The sequence below is a fragment of the Rhyacophila brunnea genome, unplaced genomic scaffold, assembly GCF_057557595.1.
Source record: "Rhyacophila brunnea isolate RB1 unplaced genomic scaffold, BYU_Rbru_1.0 scaffold_23, whole genome shotgun sequence".
Classification (NCBI taxonomy): domain Eukaryota; kingdom Metazoa; phylum Arthropoda; class Insecta; order Trichoptera; family Rhyacophilidae; genus Rhyacophila; species Rhyacophila brunnea.
The window spans coordinates 22,793,851-22,810,186 of NW_028232893.1; the positions used below are offsets into that span (position 1 = coordinate 22,793,851).

At 35.9% G+C, this 16,336-nt stretch overlaps 1 protein-coding gene across 1 annotated transcript in view; it reads left to right on the forward strand.

The window, feature by feature from the left end:
• The window catches only part of LOC147069729 (uncharacterized), a 325,303-nt gene that overhangs the window by 267,362 nt on the left and 41,605 nt on the right, over positions 1-16,336 (forward strand). Inside the window, exons 4-5 of the mRNA XM_085950708.1 lie at positions 575-739; positions 16,098-16,242. Of these exons, the coding sequence (XP_085806834.1) occupies positions 575-739; positions 16,098-16,242 (310 nt within the window). The remainder of the gene's footprint in view (positions 1-574; positions 740-16,097; positions 16,243-16,336) is intronic.

Genomic DNA, 16,336 nt, shown 5'->3' on the forward strand with positions numbered 1-16,336 from the left:
GCAAACACATCTGGTTATTTGGTTGAACTAGTCATCTTATCTTGATAATCTATTTTCGTGTACCATTTTTGAAGTATGCTCTGTTATTGTTGATTAATCTCTGTGAACTCCGAATAAAAAATAAACCCGGAAGTGTTTCTTTATTTTTGTGTTGCAGTTCTGTTTAGTGTTTCTTGTTTCTTTTATAAATAAAACCATCATAAACGCAATTTAATCGTACTAATTTACCCTTTTATTAAAATATAATTGGACCGGTTTCGTCCGCCTCAGAGGAACATTTTCAACTAGTAAAAAATACACAACAAATAGACATTAATTCTATTAATTAATTTAAAAATAGATAAAAACAACAAATTCGTTTAACTATCTAATCAGACGATATTATTACAATTATATTTATATAATAAAATAATATTTCATAATGGTGAATGATGAAATGCCACCCTGACCTTCTCGTCTAGGCTTTTCAGTTAAATTGTTTACTCCATGTTATTATCCGGAGTGCATCCTAATTACATAATACAGTGTAGAGTTTTTTTTAATAAACATCTAATGTTTTATAAATATTTTTCAGGCCATGAAAATACTCTCAAAAAGAAAACTGCTCCGAAAGGCGGGACTATTCGGAAGGGCACCGCCAAGGCGCGGAAGGACTCCACCTGCTCCTCTAGACCTTGTGAGGCGGGAGATTGCAGTACTGAAGAAGCTGGACCATCCAAATGTCGTCAAACTGGTGGAGGTAAGACATCAACTAATAACTCCTTAAAATAAGATATGGCTTGCTGGTTAAACATAATTTGCATTTTTCATTCAATAAATCATCATCAGCCGGGGTCAATCCGCTGCTGGATGAAGGCTTCCCCAAGCTTCTTCCAACTCTCTCGGTCTTGTGTCTTTCGCTGCCACCTATTTTCGCCGAACTTTACCAGTTCGTCAATCCAGTGGCTTTTTGGACGACCCTGTGGCCGTTTCGTGCCCCTTGGATACCACTGGATGACGGCATTTGTCCAGCGGCCGTCCTTTCGGCGAGCAATGTGCCCCGCCCATCTCCATTTCAGCTGTGTGGCAACGTCTATTACATCGCGTACTCCTGTCTGCTTCCTAACCCATTTGTTTCTCTTACGGTCCTTTCGCGTGATGCCCAACATACACCTCTACATGCCTCGCTGTGCGACCCCTAGCCTTTGGACATCTCTCGTGTTGAGGGTCCACGTCTCACAGCCATACGTGAGCACGGGTAGCACACATTGGTTGAACACCCTACGCTTAAGACATAGTGGTAGGTCACTTTTGAAGATACTATTCAGACGTCCGAAAGCACTCCATCCCAGCTTTGTTCTTCGAGCAATTTAATCGTGCACGCTTCGGTCTATGGGTACCTGCTGTCTGAGATAGACGTAGCTGCTGACTTGCTCGAGTTGGGTACCATTAATACAGATAATCGCAGGGTCCGAAAAACAGTTCCTCATCACATTTATCTTTAGGCCGACTGTTTGATTTACATCCGCGAATTCTTGCATTCTACCTTGGAGGTCTTTCGGGTCTTGTGAGAGTATAACAATATCACCTGCAAAGCGCAGGTGACTGAGGTGCTCCCCATTAATTGGAACACCTTTTTCTTCCCAATCAAGTTTCCTGAATAAGTCCTCAATAGTAGCGGTGAATAGTTTAGGTGAAATGGTATCACCTTGCCGGACACCTTTGTTAATGGGGAATTTTCACGACCGTTTGTGGAGTTTCACGCATGCTGTGGCATCACTGTATATACTGTTCAATATGTTTATGTAGCGTCTGGTAATTCCTTGGTTGCTAAGGGTGTCTATAATTGAATTGATTGGTTGATTTGAATTGGTTGATTCTCGTCTAGAAATTTTTCGAGACTGTTTGAGAGTATTTTCGTGGAAACCTTATACAGAATAAATAATTGTGCTAAATGTTTTTTTTTATATTATAGACGATGTGCTAATTATTGTAATATTAATGATAATCAAAAGGCCTTTATATCCTATTGATAAAGCTTCGAACGGGGTTTCGTTCATTTAGTTCAAATTATAACTAAATGGAACTAGGTAATTAATAAATTCGGAAAACTATGAATAAAATTAGGTCTACCATTTATTTTGAAAATTCTATCATACAACATACCAATACAAAATCCTCGATAAAAATCTATTATAATATTTTATATGATACACAAAATTATATTCTCAGAAAATTCTCCGCGTAATGGTTTCAAAAATGTTCGCAATAATTTGCTTTGACTCAAAGAGCACTATTACTTGAGTTTCAAAACAAACTCTTTGGGAGCCAATTTATTTCTACTTTAACATTTACTCTTGGTAGATACTAGAGAAATAAATAAATAAAGGAATTCTTCGCAATCATAAAAATTATCCACAGAAAACTGGAATCCCTTAGTCGAATCAATTTGAAAAAAAACCAATATTTGATAAAATAAAAGTTACTGGCAAGGTATACGGATATAATAATTAATTATTATTGCATCATTTTTATCAGAAATAATTAAAAGATAAAAAGAACTTTTATATACAACGTTTTTAAATGTTCTGTTGATTCATATAAACTTGACTTGACTAGCTTAAACAATCAAAAAAAATTGTACTTGATAGAAATAATACTGAAATGTCATATTAATTTCCATAGTATCGCACGTATATATTAATAATTTTGTTTCTAGGACCCCAGACCCTAGCAACCAATAATGGTGTCGAAATAACTTTTCATACAAAACAGAATTAACTGAAAAATAATTCAATTCTACTTAAAGATGGCTAAAAGTATTAATATAATGCATTGACATCGTGTTCTAATATATTCTAAAAGCTTCTATATGTCTAGCTAGTCGGGAAGTTAGTTAAAAATCGATTGCAAGATTTGTACCGGACAAAAATAAGAATACGAGCTAAGAAAAACGTTGTAAAATGGTTTGGGGGGTCCATTTAAAAAAAATATCTATATTTAGCCTTACCTAACAGTCATTGACTTTGAGACTAGCTATATACACACCTGGCCTACAGGTATAATTAATGGTTTCACCTACGTATAATTGCGGGTTGTCGCACCCACGAGTGGCTATCGATTGCACATGGAACAGTCATAATCATTAGGATTGTTTAGTGTACATTTGTGTCGTCCGCGCTGTATTATCTTTTTATACATACCGCATCGGAACATTATATTGGATGCCCCAGATCGCTCCACCAATTTATGAGTATAATGGGTCTTTAAGTGGCCACAGACCTTGGGTGTCGTAGAATGCCGAGAGGAGTGGGATTAACCCGTTGCGAAGGCTGTTTGACAGTCAAATCATCGGAATCACGATCCACAGTAATGAGGTCCTTACGAAGGAGTACTTTTTCAGTTCTCTTTTCCTTTTGTATTTTTTTCGTTCCTAGGGCTTGTGGACCCGAATACACCACCCCCCCCCCCCCCCATCACTTTGTTTGAGCGCAAGTTATGTAGTCCAAAAGCGCGATGCAGAACCATCTGGATTAACTATAAATAATATCCAGAGTCGCTAATTTACGACTTAGTTTGACGTATCTATTAGTATCTATTACTATACTATTAATATACTATTAATATACTCTTAATATACTATTAATATACTATTAATATACTATTAGTATCGTTAGACGTACATATTTATATATATTTTTTTAAATCGACGTTTTTTAAAATAAATATAAAAAATATTAATAAACTAAATTTTAATAATAAATATATCCATAAAAATAATGTAATAATAACGCAAAATATTTACCAAATACCTATGTGATATTATTATAGAGTTGAAATTAAATTATCAAAAAAAAATCTCAAATTACAAGCTTCCTATTTTTCCGCTAGGTTCTCTGTTGGCATTATGATCCCCCTTAATAATATGTGGTAAATTTTTTGTAATATATCACTTTTGTCGGATAATTCAGTAATTTTATTAAATTTTACTGCTTTCTTAATATCAAAAATACCGTGTTCTAATATTTAAAAACCGGTATCGATAAATACCGGTATTACGATCCATATCTGCACCCTTACCTAATTCCGACGAATTTGACCAACAGTTTAACCTTTACATATAAGTTACCGGCTTTAATGATTAAAACAGTTTTTAAAAAAAAACTAGGTACTAAAAAGGTTAAATCTACACTAAAAAGCGTCACTTGGATTCTTTGAAATATTTTATTTTTTCATATTCTTGAAGATTTCGTTATATTATTTTGGCGATTTCATCAAGTGTGTTGATTTTTTTTTCCATACATGCACGTGACTCGCTCACCGATAGTTCTGTACCACTTTTGTAAACGCTGTTTGAAATCCCCTACCTCGTTACTTCATCTTGTGGGTTAGAAATAAACTTTACAGCATAGTTCAAATGGTGTTGCTTAGTTAATATAACGGAAATCACAATTTGCCAGTGCCGAACTGTGTAAATTAGTCAATAGGGATCATTTAATTTAAATGCCTGCTTTAAAGATTACAACCTTTCTATAAAAGTGAAAAATTGCATAACAGTATGGTAATGAATAGGTTAAAACAGTGTTTCTCAAACAGTTTATCTACAACACAAACATGGACCCCTCCAAACCAACCCGCCCCGCACCATACACGATCTTAATCGAGCGTATCACGTTTGGATGTAAAGCAACAGCAGTTGCTTACGCCTAGAAATGTCTCAGAAACAGATACCCAAGACCATGGCCCCCACAAAGGGGGGCTAATAAGGCTCTAGCCTGGGGGCCCAGGCTTAAAAGGGCTTGGTTTAGCGACCAGCTAAACGTGATGAACATCAAACAAAAAGAGACTATTGATTGAGATATTGACCTTTATTTTGTGGGTCTAGGACGATTTGGCGCCGGGACAACTGGACGCCACGCAATTAGAAAATAAATAGACGTTAGGTACTTATAGGTACTTTAAAAAATATATAATATTAATATTTATATTTAACTTAATATATTTTGATTTGATAGTTGGTGAGAATTTAAATATGCACGCGTAGATAATGATTTAATCGTGCATATGTTTAATTTCCAACGAAAAAAGAGTTTTTATTTTTATATAAAGTCTAAGGCATGGTAATTCTCAATTCGCAATAAGAAAAACATTATGTTAATAGTAAAATTAATTAAAACTACCAAGTAGTAGATAGAAACTGGTTAAAATTTCTCGTCTACGTTCTGTATACGTGTCTACGACAGTGCGGTGTCCAATTGTCCTGGCGTGCAGTTGTCCCATTCCCTATTTTGCCATGCAAGTTAAATTAATTATTTTATTAAGCACAACACAATAAGTATTCCTTTTATTACCGACTTATTTCGGCTTTTGTGATTTACAATCTTTATCGCCGTCTATATGCACCCTTGTCTTTTGTTTGCCGAAATACAATACAATAATTAAATAAATAAATCAATTGCTTTAGGTTTAATGCTCAAATTGCAAAAACAATAAAAAAACGCGTTAACCGACAAAAAACGATTACTTTGCGGTTGGTACTTATGAACTTGATTGTCGGAATTAGGTTTTCAGTTGTTTGTTTTGATAATTAACCGCATTTCAGGTAATACATGCCGACAAATAAAATTATCTTAACAAAAGGTGCATTATATCATAAATAAGTTCTAACCTCTATCTTTGCCGGTCGGGAAGGCTCCGACATGTCTGGCAGTGTAGCCAACTGTAGTATATTTATAATATGTGTACTATAATTTAGATCCGCGTACTATGTCCGATAAAAAAATGGTATAGTACCTACGCCCAAAATACTATAATTTTGAATATCGGATAAAAGTTTTTTTTTCTTAAAGATTTTTTTTCTACAATCAAAAAAAATACACCATAAAAACCAAAATTACAATTTGGTGTAGTAGCCTTTTGGCGACCAGGTCGGACGGCCCAATAGGCCCAACAGCTGGTTGGACCGACTTAACCGTCTCGTTCTACAGCGTAATCAATATTAACTTGTTTGTGGTTAACAATTCAACCATACTAAAAACAAGTCAATTCAAGCCAATTTTACAACGTTTTTATTAGGGTGTATTCCTATTTGTCCGGTGCAAATCTTGCAATCGATTTTTAATTATCTTCCCGACTAGCTAGATATTTGAAACTTTTAGAATATATCAGAACACGATGCCAATGCATTGTTTTAATACTTTTAGCCATCTTTAAGTAGCATTAAATTCATTTTCAGTTAATTCTATTTTGTATGAAAAGTTATTTCGGAAGAAATCCGTAATCCAATCCACTATTATTGGTTGCTAGGAAATTATTAATATATACGTGCGTTACTATGGAAATCAATATGAGTGTCAAAATGGCATTTCAGTATTATTTATATCAAATACAAAATCTTTTGATCATTTAAGCCAGTCAAGTCAAGTTTATATGATTCAACAGAAAATTTAAAAACGTTGTATATAAAAAGCTCTTTTTATCTTGTAATTATTTATTTTTAGTATTATGTACGTACCAGAACACATTACAACCTTATAATAATTTTATGAAAATGATCACACAATACCCAAGTTCAGACCTGTCACTCTACCTACAATAAGTATGTGGGTATACCTCAGTCTGTCTATAAGATATTGGGTAGCCAAACTATTGCAAAACCATCTCCAAGTGTTCATAGTTCAGACTCGATTCAATAAGTATTGGTTTGAGGGGCTTTGTCGTATTGTTTACTTGAAAACTTTCCCAGTTCGGTTCGTAAAGATATTTTAGGCATTGCGACTTTGAATTTATCGAATGGGCGGAAAACCATGGAGATATGATAGGCATTTGAGTTAAAACATTTGTTATACTAGCGTCTCTTTATTGGCGATCAATAATATGATATAATAATTTAGAGAAATTTAGGGATCTGGGAGAATGGATGAGTTTAGAATTTAGATTATAGGTACCTGGAGGGATTAATAATATTAACATTTTTATGGCCTACCGCGCATGAACGATTTCCTATCGTACGGTCAACAATCGAGGAGTTGTAACCATCGTATAGGCCATATTCCATTGGCAGACGCACAGACCCAACCCGATCCAACGATCGACGCCAACCGTTGTCGCTAGCTATTTGCAATTACACGCAACGATTCAATCTCGTAGGTCCTTGATTTGATTGGTTAAAATAATACTAGTGTTGCTGTTATTAAAAATATAGGTTGAGTGAAAACTAGATATTTCTTAGATTGGTGGCTACACTGAACGCATTCCCGCGCAATTTTACGTCAACAAAACTGAGCTGTCAGCTGTCAAACCTAGCGAGCATCAGATCTGTTAAAATTTATGCGGCCGTTTGACATTTATAGAAAGTTTGTATACTTATTGTTATTTTACATCATGAATAACTGGACGAGCTTGAATCTCCAAACCAATTGAGTAATTCGAATATCGAAATCGAATAATCCAAAGACTAATTTATTGTAGCAAGTATGGCTATATTTCAACTGGCTCAGGCGGTCAGGACTAGCCGTAAACGAAAACACTGGGTCAAAAGTTGGCTAACTGAAGAACAGCGTGATCGCCATTGAATATGGCGGATTTTTTTACGTTCCACACTATATCTTTGGCGTGTATTTATTCGACGAGGACTGTGTCCTCGGTGATACTCCATATATATTTTTTTAAGTTTTCGCCATCTTGTAGTTGTTCTGTTGAAATCGACCAGATGAAATGAACGACCGTTTGCATGACTCAGGCGCATATTCGGCTATTTTCGTACGCTTTCGGCAATCTTCGCTTGATAATGAAAGGATCGCACGACGGATAATAGAAAATTTTCCACTTTCGACCCGATCGCTCACGATCCTTGAAAACCATAGAGAATAGAGTTTGACAGTCGTGGCAGACGATCGGGCCAGACGCAATCTGCCAATGGAATATGGGCTTATTGCAATGCAACCCCGCGCATGGACGATCGAGCGAACGGCCGAATTGAAAATCTGTGTTCAGACACAAAATTTTACACCGATTCGAACCGGCCGGGGTCCCATTGGCAATGTTTTTAAATGAGAGCCCGCACATGACAAGTCATGGCCGGCCGAGAGTGCACTCATACATGCACGCACAAGTGACGCGGTCGTATGTAGCGCACGCATACATCGAACCGCCACATTTGACTTGACAGTTCATCGATGCGTACCTATTGGCTTTGCATGCGCGTACCAGTCCCATTTTTTGTTTCTTTCTTCATAAATTAATAATATATACACCCACATTTTAAAACAGTTTGATAATCTATACAAAACCTCTATATATTATATAATATAAGCTCTACAAAATCCATTTTGACGTTTCTTATATTGCGTCCGCCATTTTCGGTGCGGAAGCATATCTTCAGTGCGCGCGCATTGCCTCCGATCTATATCACGCCATGCGCGCTCAAACATGCTGGCCGGTAATAATTTGGATCATGCGCGAGCAAACCAACGATTGTCCGAATGCTACCGGCCGGTAATATAATCGTCCATGCGCGGTAGGCCTATGACAACACCAATATTTTTGTCGTTTTTGATGTGGTTGAGTTGGTAGCCATGGAAGATATGCATTAGCGGATAATGAAGATGGCGGCATATTTTGACGTTTTGTTATCATATACGTATTACATAATATGTATTATGAAGAGTCAAAGTGATCTGTGAAGGTTGAGAATGAAGAATTTGGGATGTCTTCCAGTAAAAACAGACCGTACGTGTCGTAGAATGCTGAGAGGAGTATGGGCAACCCTTTCAGGAGGTTGTTCCTCCCCTCAGGTGACCCTCAGCTACGAGGTCCTTATAAAAAATAAGAAAAATTTATATTCCTATGATTCATATTTTTTCTGGGGAGATCACAGTAGTTTCAATAACTATATTATTATTAGTGTTAATTGGTTTTTCATAATGTTAGGGATTCTCCATATATGACGTCATGCCTGGGGGAGAGGCGCTTTCAGAGAAAATGTGACGTCATAAAGTAAACAAAAAATATAAAAGGATCTATAAACACAATATTAGGGATCTGGAATTTTAGGATAATATTAAAAAAAATCACTTTTGGGTGGGGTATCAAAAACGTGACGTAAGATAGATAGGAGGTAAAAGGTTACGTGATGATGGGGGGGGGCGGTTAAAAATAGCCGAAATCGTGTGATGTCATAATATGTCATATGTGGATGGCCCCTTACTTATTGTATTTATATTATTATCATATTGTCATAATATTGCCAGCGTTTACACTTTTAGTCAGTATGTACCTACAGTTTGCTCGTGACAATAAAGACATTTAAATTATATTTAGCCTCTGCCTCTATAGAAGAAGGATTCCTTCAACGTCTTTATTCACTCGAATCCTCAAACTCAACTCTTCATTTTGGAAAGGTCGACTGCTGAAAATGTCAAACGACAGCTACGTATTTTCTACAAAATTGTACCCTTTGAACCTCGCTTGTGTTGGTAACACTGCGAAAAGAGAATCAGTCTCACGTCGATGACTGCCTAATTTATTTATCGCTTGCTCGGGATATGTGAACCATCACTAACGGGATTACATGTTTATTTACCTGGCAACCCCGAAATGTTGCTATTTTTGAAAACGTGGCTTCCCCTGATTTCGCTTTCAAATTTAACGTACGGTAGGATACATAAATTGCGTAGGTATTCACGCTTAAAATATTCTGAATTAAGGAACATGTTGCGATTTGTGACTAAAGTCTTTGGACTGTAACAAGACAATCAAATGAACATTTCGATAGCCCAGTATTGAACATTAACAACTCAAAAAACGTAGTTCTGAGATAATCACGTTTTAATATTTGAATATTGTACAATACACAAGATTTGACAAGTTTTAAAAGGTAACAAATGTCAGAATGTATCTATTCGTAATTGAAACGTATAGTCAATTGCCAGTTTTAAATATAAACAATCCGAAATGCATCTCTACAAAACTGGTTTTGTTTGAAAGTTTGTAAAATTTCATATGGGTTTTTTGGCTCTCTAGGTATCTAAATTTTTTTTTTAATTGTTTCTATACAAAACTGGCAAGAGCTCATTTTTACGAATATTTTGATACCAATATCGCGAAATGTTGAATTTTTGACTTGTTACCGTTCAATACTGGGCTATCGATTGGTAATATTTTTATAAAATAGGTATCCGACATTTTGGTTTCCCTGTGTTACATTGTATAATATAACATATTCATAGTTAACGTACAACATCGCATTTAATACAGTTTACATAAATTGACAGGCTTGCATTTTAAAGTGCAACAAATAAAATAGATAACAAGATTAGTAGCTTTCATCATCAGCCGGGGTCAATCCAATCCTGTGTGAAGTATTCCTCTCCCTCGTCCATAATTCTCGCTCCCTAGCTCTTCGTTGCCACGTATAACCACCAAACTTTACGATTTTGTCTATCCAGCGGAATTTAATGCATCTCCGTTGTCGTTTTGTGCTTCTTGCGTACCACTATGTGACAGCAATTATCCAGCGGCTATTCACTCGCCGGGTGACATGCCCACTCCATTGCCATGTCATCTCGTCGTTCCCTATTAAAAAAGTCGGATCTGCAAAATGCTATTTTTCAGTACGAGTAATCAAAGATGTTTCATCAAAATATCCTTTGTGACCTTTTGCTTGCCATAATGAATAAAAATACGGGTTATAGAAACTTTTCTAAACGTTTATAAAAACATCCGTCTGTCCGGTAAACATAGCAGCAACTGTCAGATCCGACGCATCTTGCTCACCCACGCCCAGCCAACAATGTCGGTTGGTAAGAACCGACATTGTCATTCGGACACTCTCGGTAGATCCGTCGTTTTTAACTTGAATATCTCGAAATTTTTCAAGCAAACAAACAAAACTGTGATTGTGGTATAAATGTTTATACCATCAGTGTTTAAATAACTTTTACGTAATAATCCGAAAATGACAAAATTTCACATCCGACTTTTTTAATAGGGACCAACGACCTATTGTACCTACATTGACGTATCGTATACTCTTGACTACTTCATTATCTATTGGTTTCTTCTTTGGTCTTGTCGCGTTACGCTCAACATGTACCTTTCCGTGCCTCGTGGCCATATCTCACACGCATGCGTAGGCACTGGTAAGCACACTTTGGTTGAGCACTCGATCGTAAGCAAGCCACCCCTACAAAGCTATTCTAACTAGTTAACACGTTCCCGCTATTTTTCTTGGTTCGAAATAACATGGATATCACTCTGGTCAATTCGGGCTTTTTTCTAAACTGCAAGTTAACACTTGGCAGCCGCTGCACAAACGCCATGCCACTGACATTTTTTTATATATTATGTCACTAAAAGCCGCTGGATTGACGAACTGGTAAAGTTCGGCGGAAATACGTGGCAGCGAACGACACAGGACCGAGAGAGTTGGAGAAAGCTTGGGGAGGCCTTCATCCAGCAGTGAATTGACCCCGGCTGATGATGATGTCACTTTGACGTTTGTTTAACCTAAAAAAAGAATTAATATTATATATGCGCTATATTTGTATTATATAATATGGCGTTATAATATTATTATATATTGGGCACATTGTATATTCTACATTGTACAAAGGTACAGTGTCTACACACATATATCGCGTAATTAATAATATTTCACTGGTAGCGGTCGTGTAATACGCCAACTTTGGCTTGGCGCGCTGCTCGGTAACCGCCAGTGTCGCAATATTAGTTTTAATTTTTTTATTTAAGTTTCAAGATCGCCGCATCTTAACATGATGTTTTTCGTCCTCTATAATAGGTAGTGCAGCCATCCGGAACCGCATTGAAAAACGTCACGTCTGACAGTTAATATCCCGGGATAATTAACTCTCGGAATACGACATGTCACTTTTTTATTGATTTTGGAGTTAGAATACCCGCTGGTATTAAAAGAAAAGAGGGAAGCATATAACTAATGACTTTAATATGTAGTTGAACTTTGACACGTGCATAATGACGTACCTACTCGTACAAATTAGCGCTCGAATCAGTTTTGTAATTGACTGAACCAAAACTGAATTATTGAGACGAGGGAAGCATCAGTTGCCACTCAAAGTGCATTCAAGTTCTAAGTCAACTCCTAATCTAGTTTAGCTGTTAGATAGTAATGCAGGAGAACTAACCAAGTTTAGTTATTCAGTGCCTTGACTTCACAAAGTCTAAGATATTAAACCATTGCATTTTCTGACAGATATAATATAAGGCAGTATATGGTAGCAGTGGTGAATATATTTGACTAAATGATTACCTATTTTAATTCGTCGAGCCAACGGATTTTCGTGTCCAGAAACTTGTACGTATGCAGTTCGCCGTACCACACTTCACCGTAAAATGCTGTATCTGACATTTGGCCGTATATTAAAGACCGTCCAAACTCTTTCGGTCGTACAGTACTGACATAAAATTCATGTCTAAATAAAACACAGTTCACGGCCAAAGGCTACTGCGTTAGACTGATTTATGGTGTTGGACCCTTGATATATTCGAGAGAAAGATCCTGACAATAATGTTTGGTAAATGGCGTATGGCTAACGAGGTCCTTCTCCGAGTTCTATCATCTGTTTTCAGAGCCAAGAATGTCACATTTTGTGAAGTTTTCGACGCTTACGATAGGTAGATCGTGTGGCATGTCGGAAGGATTTTTAAAACACATTCACATTAATGACAGCAAACCCGGAAGGATTGGAAATTTTAAACTTGTCTTCATATCTGGAAAACCTAATCACAGACAGACAGGTTTAGAGAGATATCCCGGAGGTGACCAAGATCCATACAGAATTGCGTGTCCGAAAACTTTTACGTATGCAGTTCGCCATATCACACTTCACCGTGAAACGTTGTATCGGAAATATTATATGGCCGCATATTAAAGACCGTCCAACCTCATTGGGTCATAATATAGTACTGACATAAAATTCATGTCTAACTAAAAGACGGTTCTTGTCGGTTTGCAAGAAGCTAGCAGCAAACAAATTTTGGAAATGGCCGATATACTGAACTGTTTGTTAGGTTAGGTTAGGTTTTCACTCTTGAATAATTCATGAATGTTCATATTGAATCTAATAAAATTTGAAACCGTATAGTATACGGTCATCTCTTTCCAACAAGAAAGCTCACGGTAAAATGTTTTACGCACAATTTAAATGTAACCACGGATTTTAGGGCATCCTAGTGGTTATTTAGTGCTATAGATCATAGAGTAATGAATCATAAAAAAGGGACTGAACAAAAAATAAATTATCATTAGTCGATAATCAATCATGAACACACTCAGTGTCCGTCCGCGACGCCGTAAAACTACAAATACAAAATATACGAAAACACTAAATTAATATATAATCACAATCATCAGCCAGCGTCAATCCACTGCTGGGTGAAGGCATCCCCTAACTTCCTTCACTCTTTCCGGTTCTTAGTTCTTCGTTATCACGTACATTCACTGAACTTTGGCTTATTTATTACCACTGAATGACGAATCTGTCCAGCGACTGTCCAGTAGCTGAGCGACATACCTGGCACATTGCCATTTCATCGGGAGTGGAAAAGGGGGCACTCAAAATGACCTACTTTTTTGGAGTCATAATATATTGAAACGATTGGTAGCAAAATGAGGCCAAAGAATTTTTCAGAGGATTTTACGCTCTAGTACTGACAATATCTGGGCACCGCTAGAAGTTAATGTCTACGTCTCTGAGCCATACAATGCCTACACCGTTTTATACAGATCATGAGTTTTCAGCCTTCTTTATTCGCGACCCCCTTTTAGAATACACAATTAACGCGGTTAATATGCCCTGCTATATTATTTATGATGATGTTTTAACAGGGTAAAAATACATTAAATATAATCATTTTAAATGACAAAAAATGTGAATTATCAATCATAACAATATTTTCTTTAAATCTATCTATGTTGATGACAAGCGTTCGAAATGAAAAAAAATACGATCCGGAGCGCTTTATAATTTTCCGAAAATATTAACATATTTAAGTACCTATATAATTTTATGTGTATTGTATAAAAAAAGTGTCAGTTTTTTTTTTGTCAAATGAAATAATAGTCATTTAAGGGGGATCCTTATGCCAATAGAGAACCTAGCGAAAAAATACGAAGCTTGCAATTTGAGATTTTTTTGATAATTTACAATTTCAACTGTAATTATTAATAAATATATATCTGAAAACATTAAAAACATTTTTTTGTTAAAGATAAACTTATAATTATTGTAAAAAAATGTAATAAAGTCATATTTATTATTAAAATTTAGTTTATTAAGTTTTTAATTTTTTAACGTTTAGATTTTTGACTAATTCGTAGTTTTATTAAAAACATCGATTTTTATAAAAATATAAATGTGTATAACTTGAAATCCTTTTTATTTATATACTGTTAGCATAAGGATCCCCTTAACTTGTGGCATTCAAACGCTGTCAGCATCTCAGGTGAAAAATGGGATTTACGCCACGTCATAAATATGACACACATATAAAACACGCATCTGAGCAGTGGCGTAACTAGGGTTGGTGTCACCCGGTGCGGTAAATTTACACCCCCCCCCCCCCCACAAACACACACATACTCATTTTTCATTACGGAAGCTCCGTCTGATGTAAACATAACCATATTTTGTAAATTTATTTTATTGTCACTTTATAAGTTTTTTACGGCTGAAAAGATGCTATTCCTATCACAAGAACACAATTTTATTATTCCCGCAAAAATAGTCTTGTAAATTATTCCGTACCTATCGATATTTGACGTACAAAATTATCATTTTTGCACAGATATATCCGTACTTTCATCAACAATTAATTAATGTATGAAACCGGGACTTAGTAACTTACCGTAATTCGTCAAAAAATATTTTTAATGACTGCATTAATGCATTCGACATTCGAGCAAAACTAAAATCTGGCAAAGGAAACTTTCTTTTACAATATTTTTGTGTGAGGATTGTGCGGGGGATGAAAACATGTGTGCGGACAGATTTTGGTAGATGTGCGCGCACACACCTTACAGGGAACATTGCTGACAAAAGTACACATATTGTTTTTCAATTTGTGTATGCGTCAGAGTATGGACCTAATAGGTTGAGCAAAAGGCTGCAATCCATTTCTCGTAAAAACAAAATCTATTAATACAAACCTCCACTCTGTGAAATTATGATCCTATTAGAATCGGAACCCTTAATTATTATTATTTAAACGCACAGAAAACGTTCGCATATAACCGGACAATATCCTATCGCTTTGGTATTATTTCTCTAAGGTAATTAATACCACAGTATTTTTTACTGAATACATAAATGACAAGGTTGCCACCATAACGTGCCAACTGAAAACAAAAACTTTTCTTCGTCAAAATATGTAATGCCTGGCTAACAATGGCTGATGCCTTCTAATAACATCGTTTTAGAGAAATTATTAACAATTTGTTTTATAATTAACGATGGTGAAATATCAAAGGTTGAAAGTTATAATTATTTATATAGGTTACAGGAAAATTCTAGGAATTTTATGAAATTAATTATAACGTTTGCTTTGCTTGTATGTAGAGGTAGACTTATAATAATGTATTGTCTATGATTACAATGTTTTGTATTTTGAATTTAATATCACTCCCATTAAGTTACTATTTTAGGCGGGAACTGTATTTGTAATTGTTTTAATGAAACGTGGAGTATTTTCGACGATATAAATAATATAGTATATAGCTATTTCTGTATCCAGGCGCGCACACAAAGGGGGGGGGGGGGGTTCGAGTCCGGACCCCTCCTCCCAGAAACGGAAAACATACAAATCATTTAGGTAAATGGAAAATTATTTCGTCAGGCATTCTCTCGGCATTCTACGACACGCAAGTCCTGGGTACTCATAATTTGGTGCAATTTTCAGGGGCATCCAATGTTCGTTAAAATTATCCATGTCTCATCTTTGGCCATGTCTCATAAAGGTCTAAACCAAATGATTATTCAAATTACAAATTTACATTGTGTGAGACTACGTAAATAAATAATCACGATTGAGTGAATAGTGAATAAAAATATAGTATGAATAATTACGTTGTTGTTTTTCAGGTTCTTGACGATCCCCTCGAAGACCATCTATACCTAGTGTTTGAGCTGGTGGAACGAGGTCCTGTGATGCAGTCTAACGCTCAGCCTCTTCCCGAAGCCCTAGCCAGGAGATACTTCAGGGATATGCTTCTTGGAATCGAATACCGTAAGTATAAATTATGTATATGTTTGGTTCATGGTTTAAAAAATAATAATAGAACCATTTATCAATTAATATGGAACGACTGTGACCAGGTCTA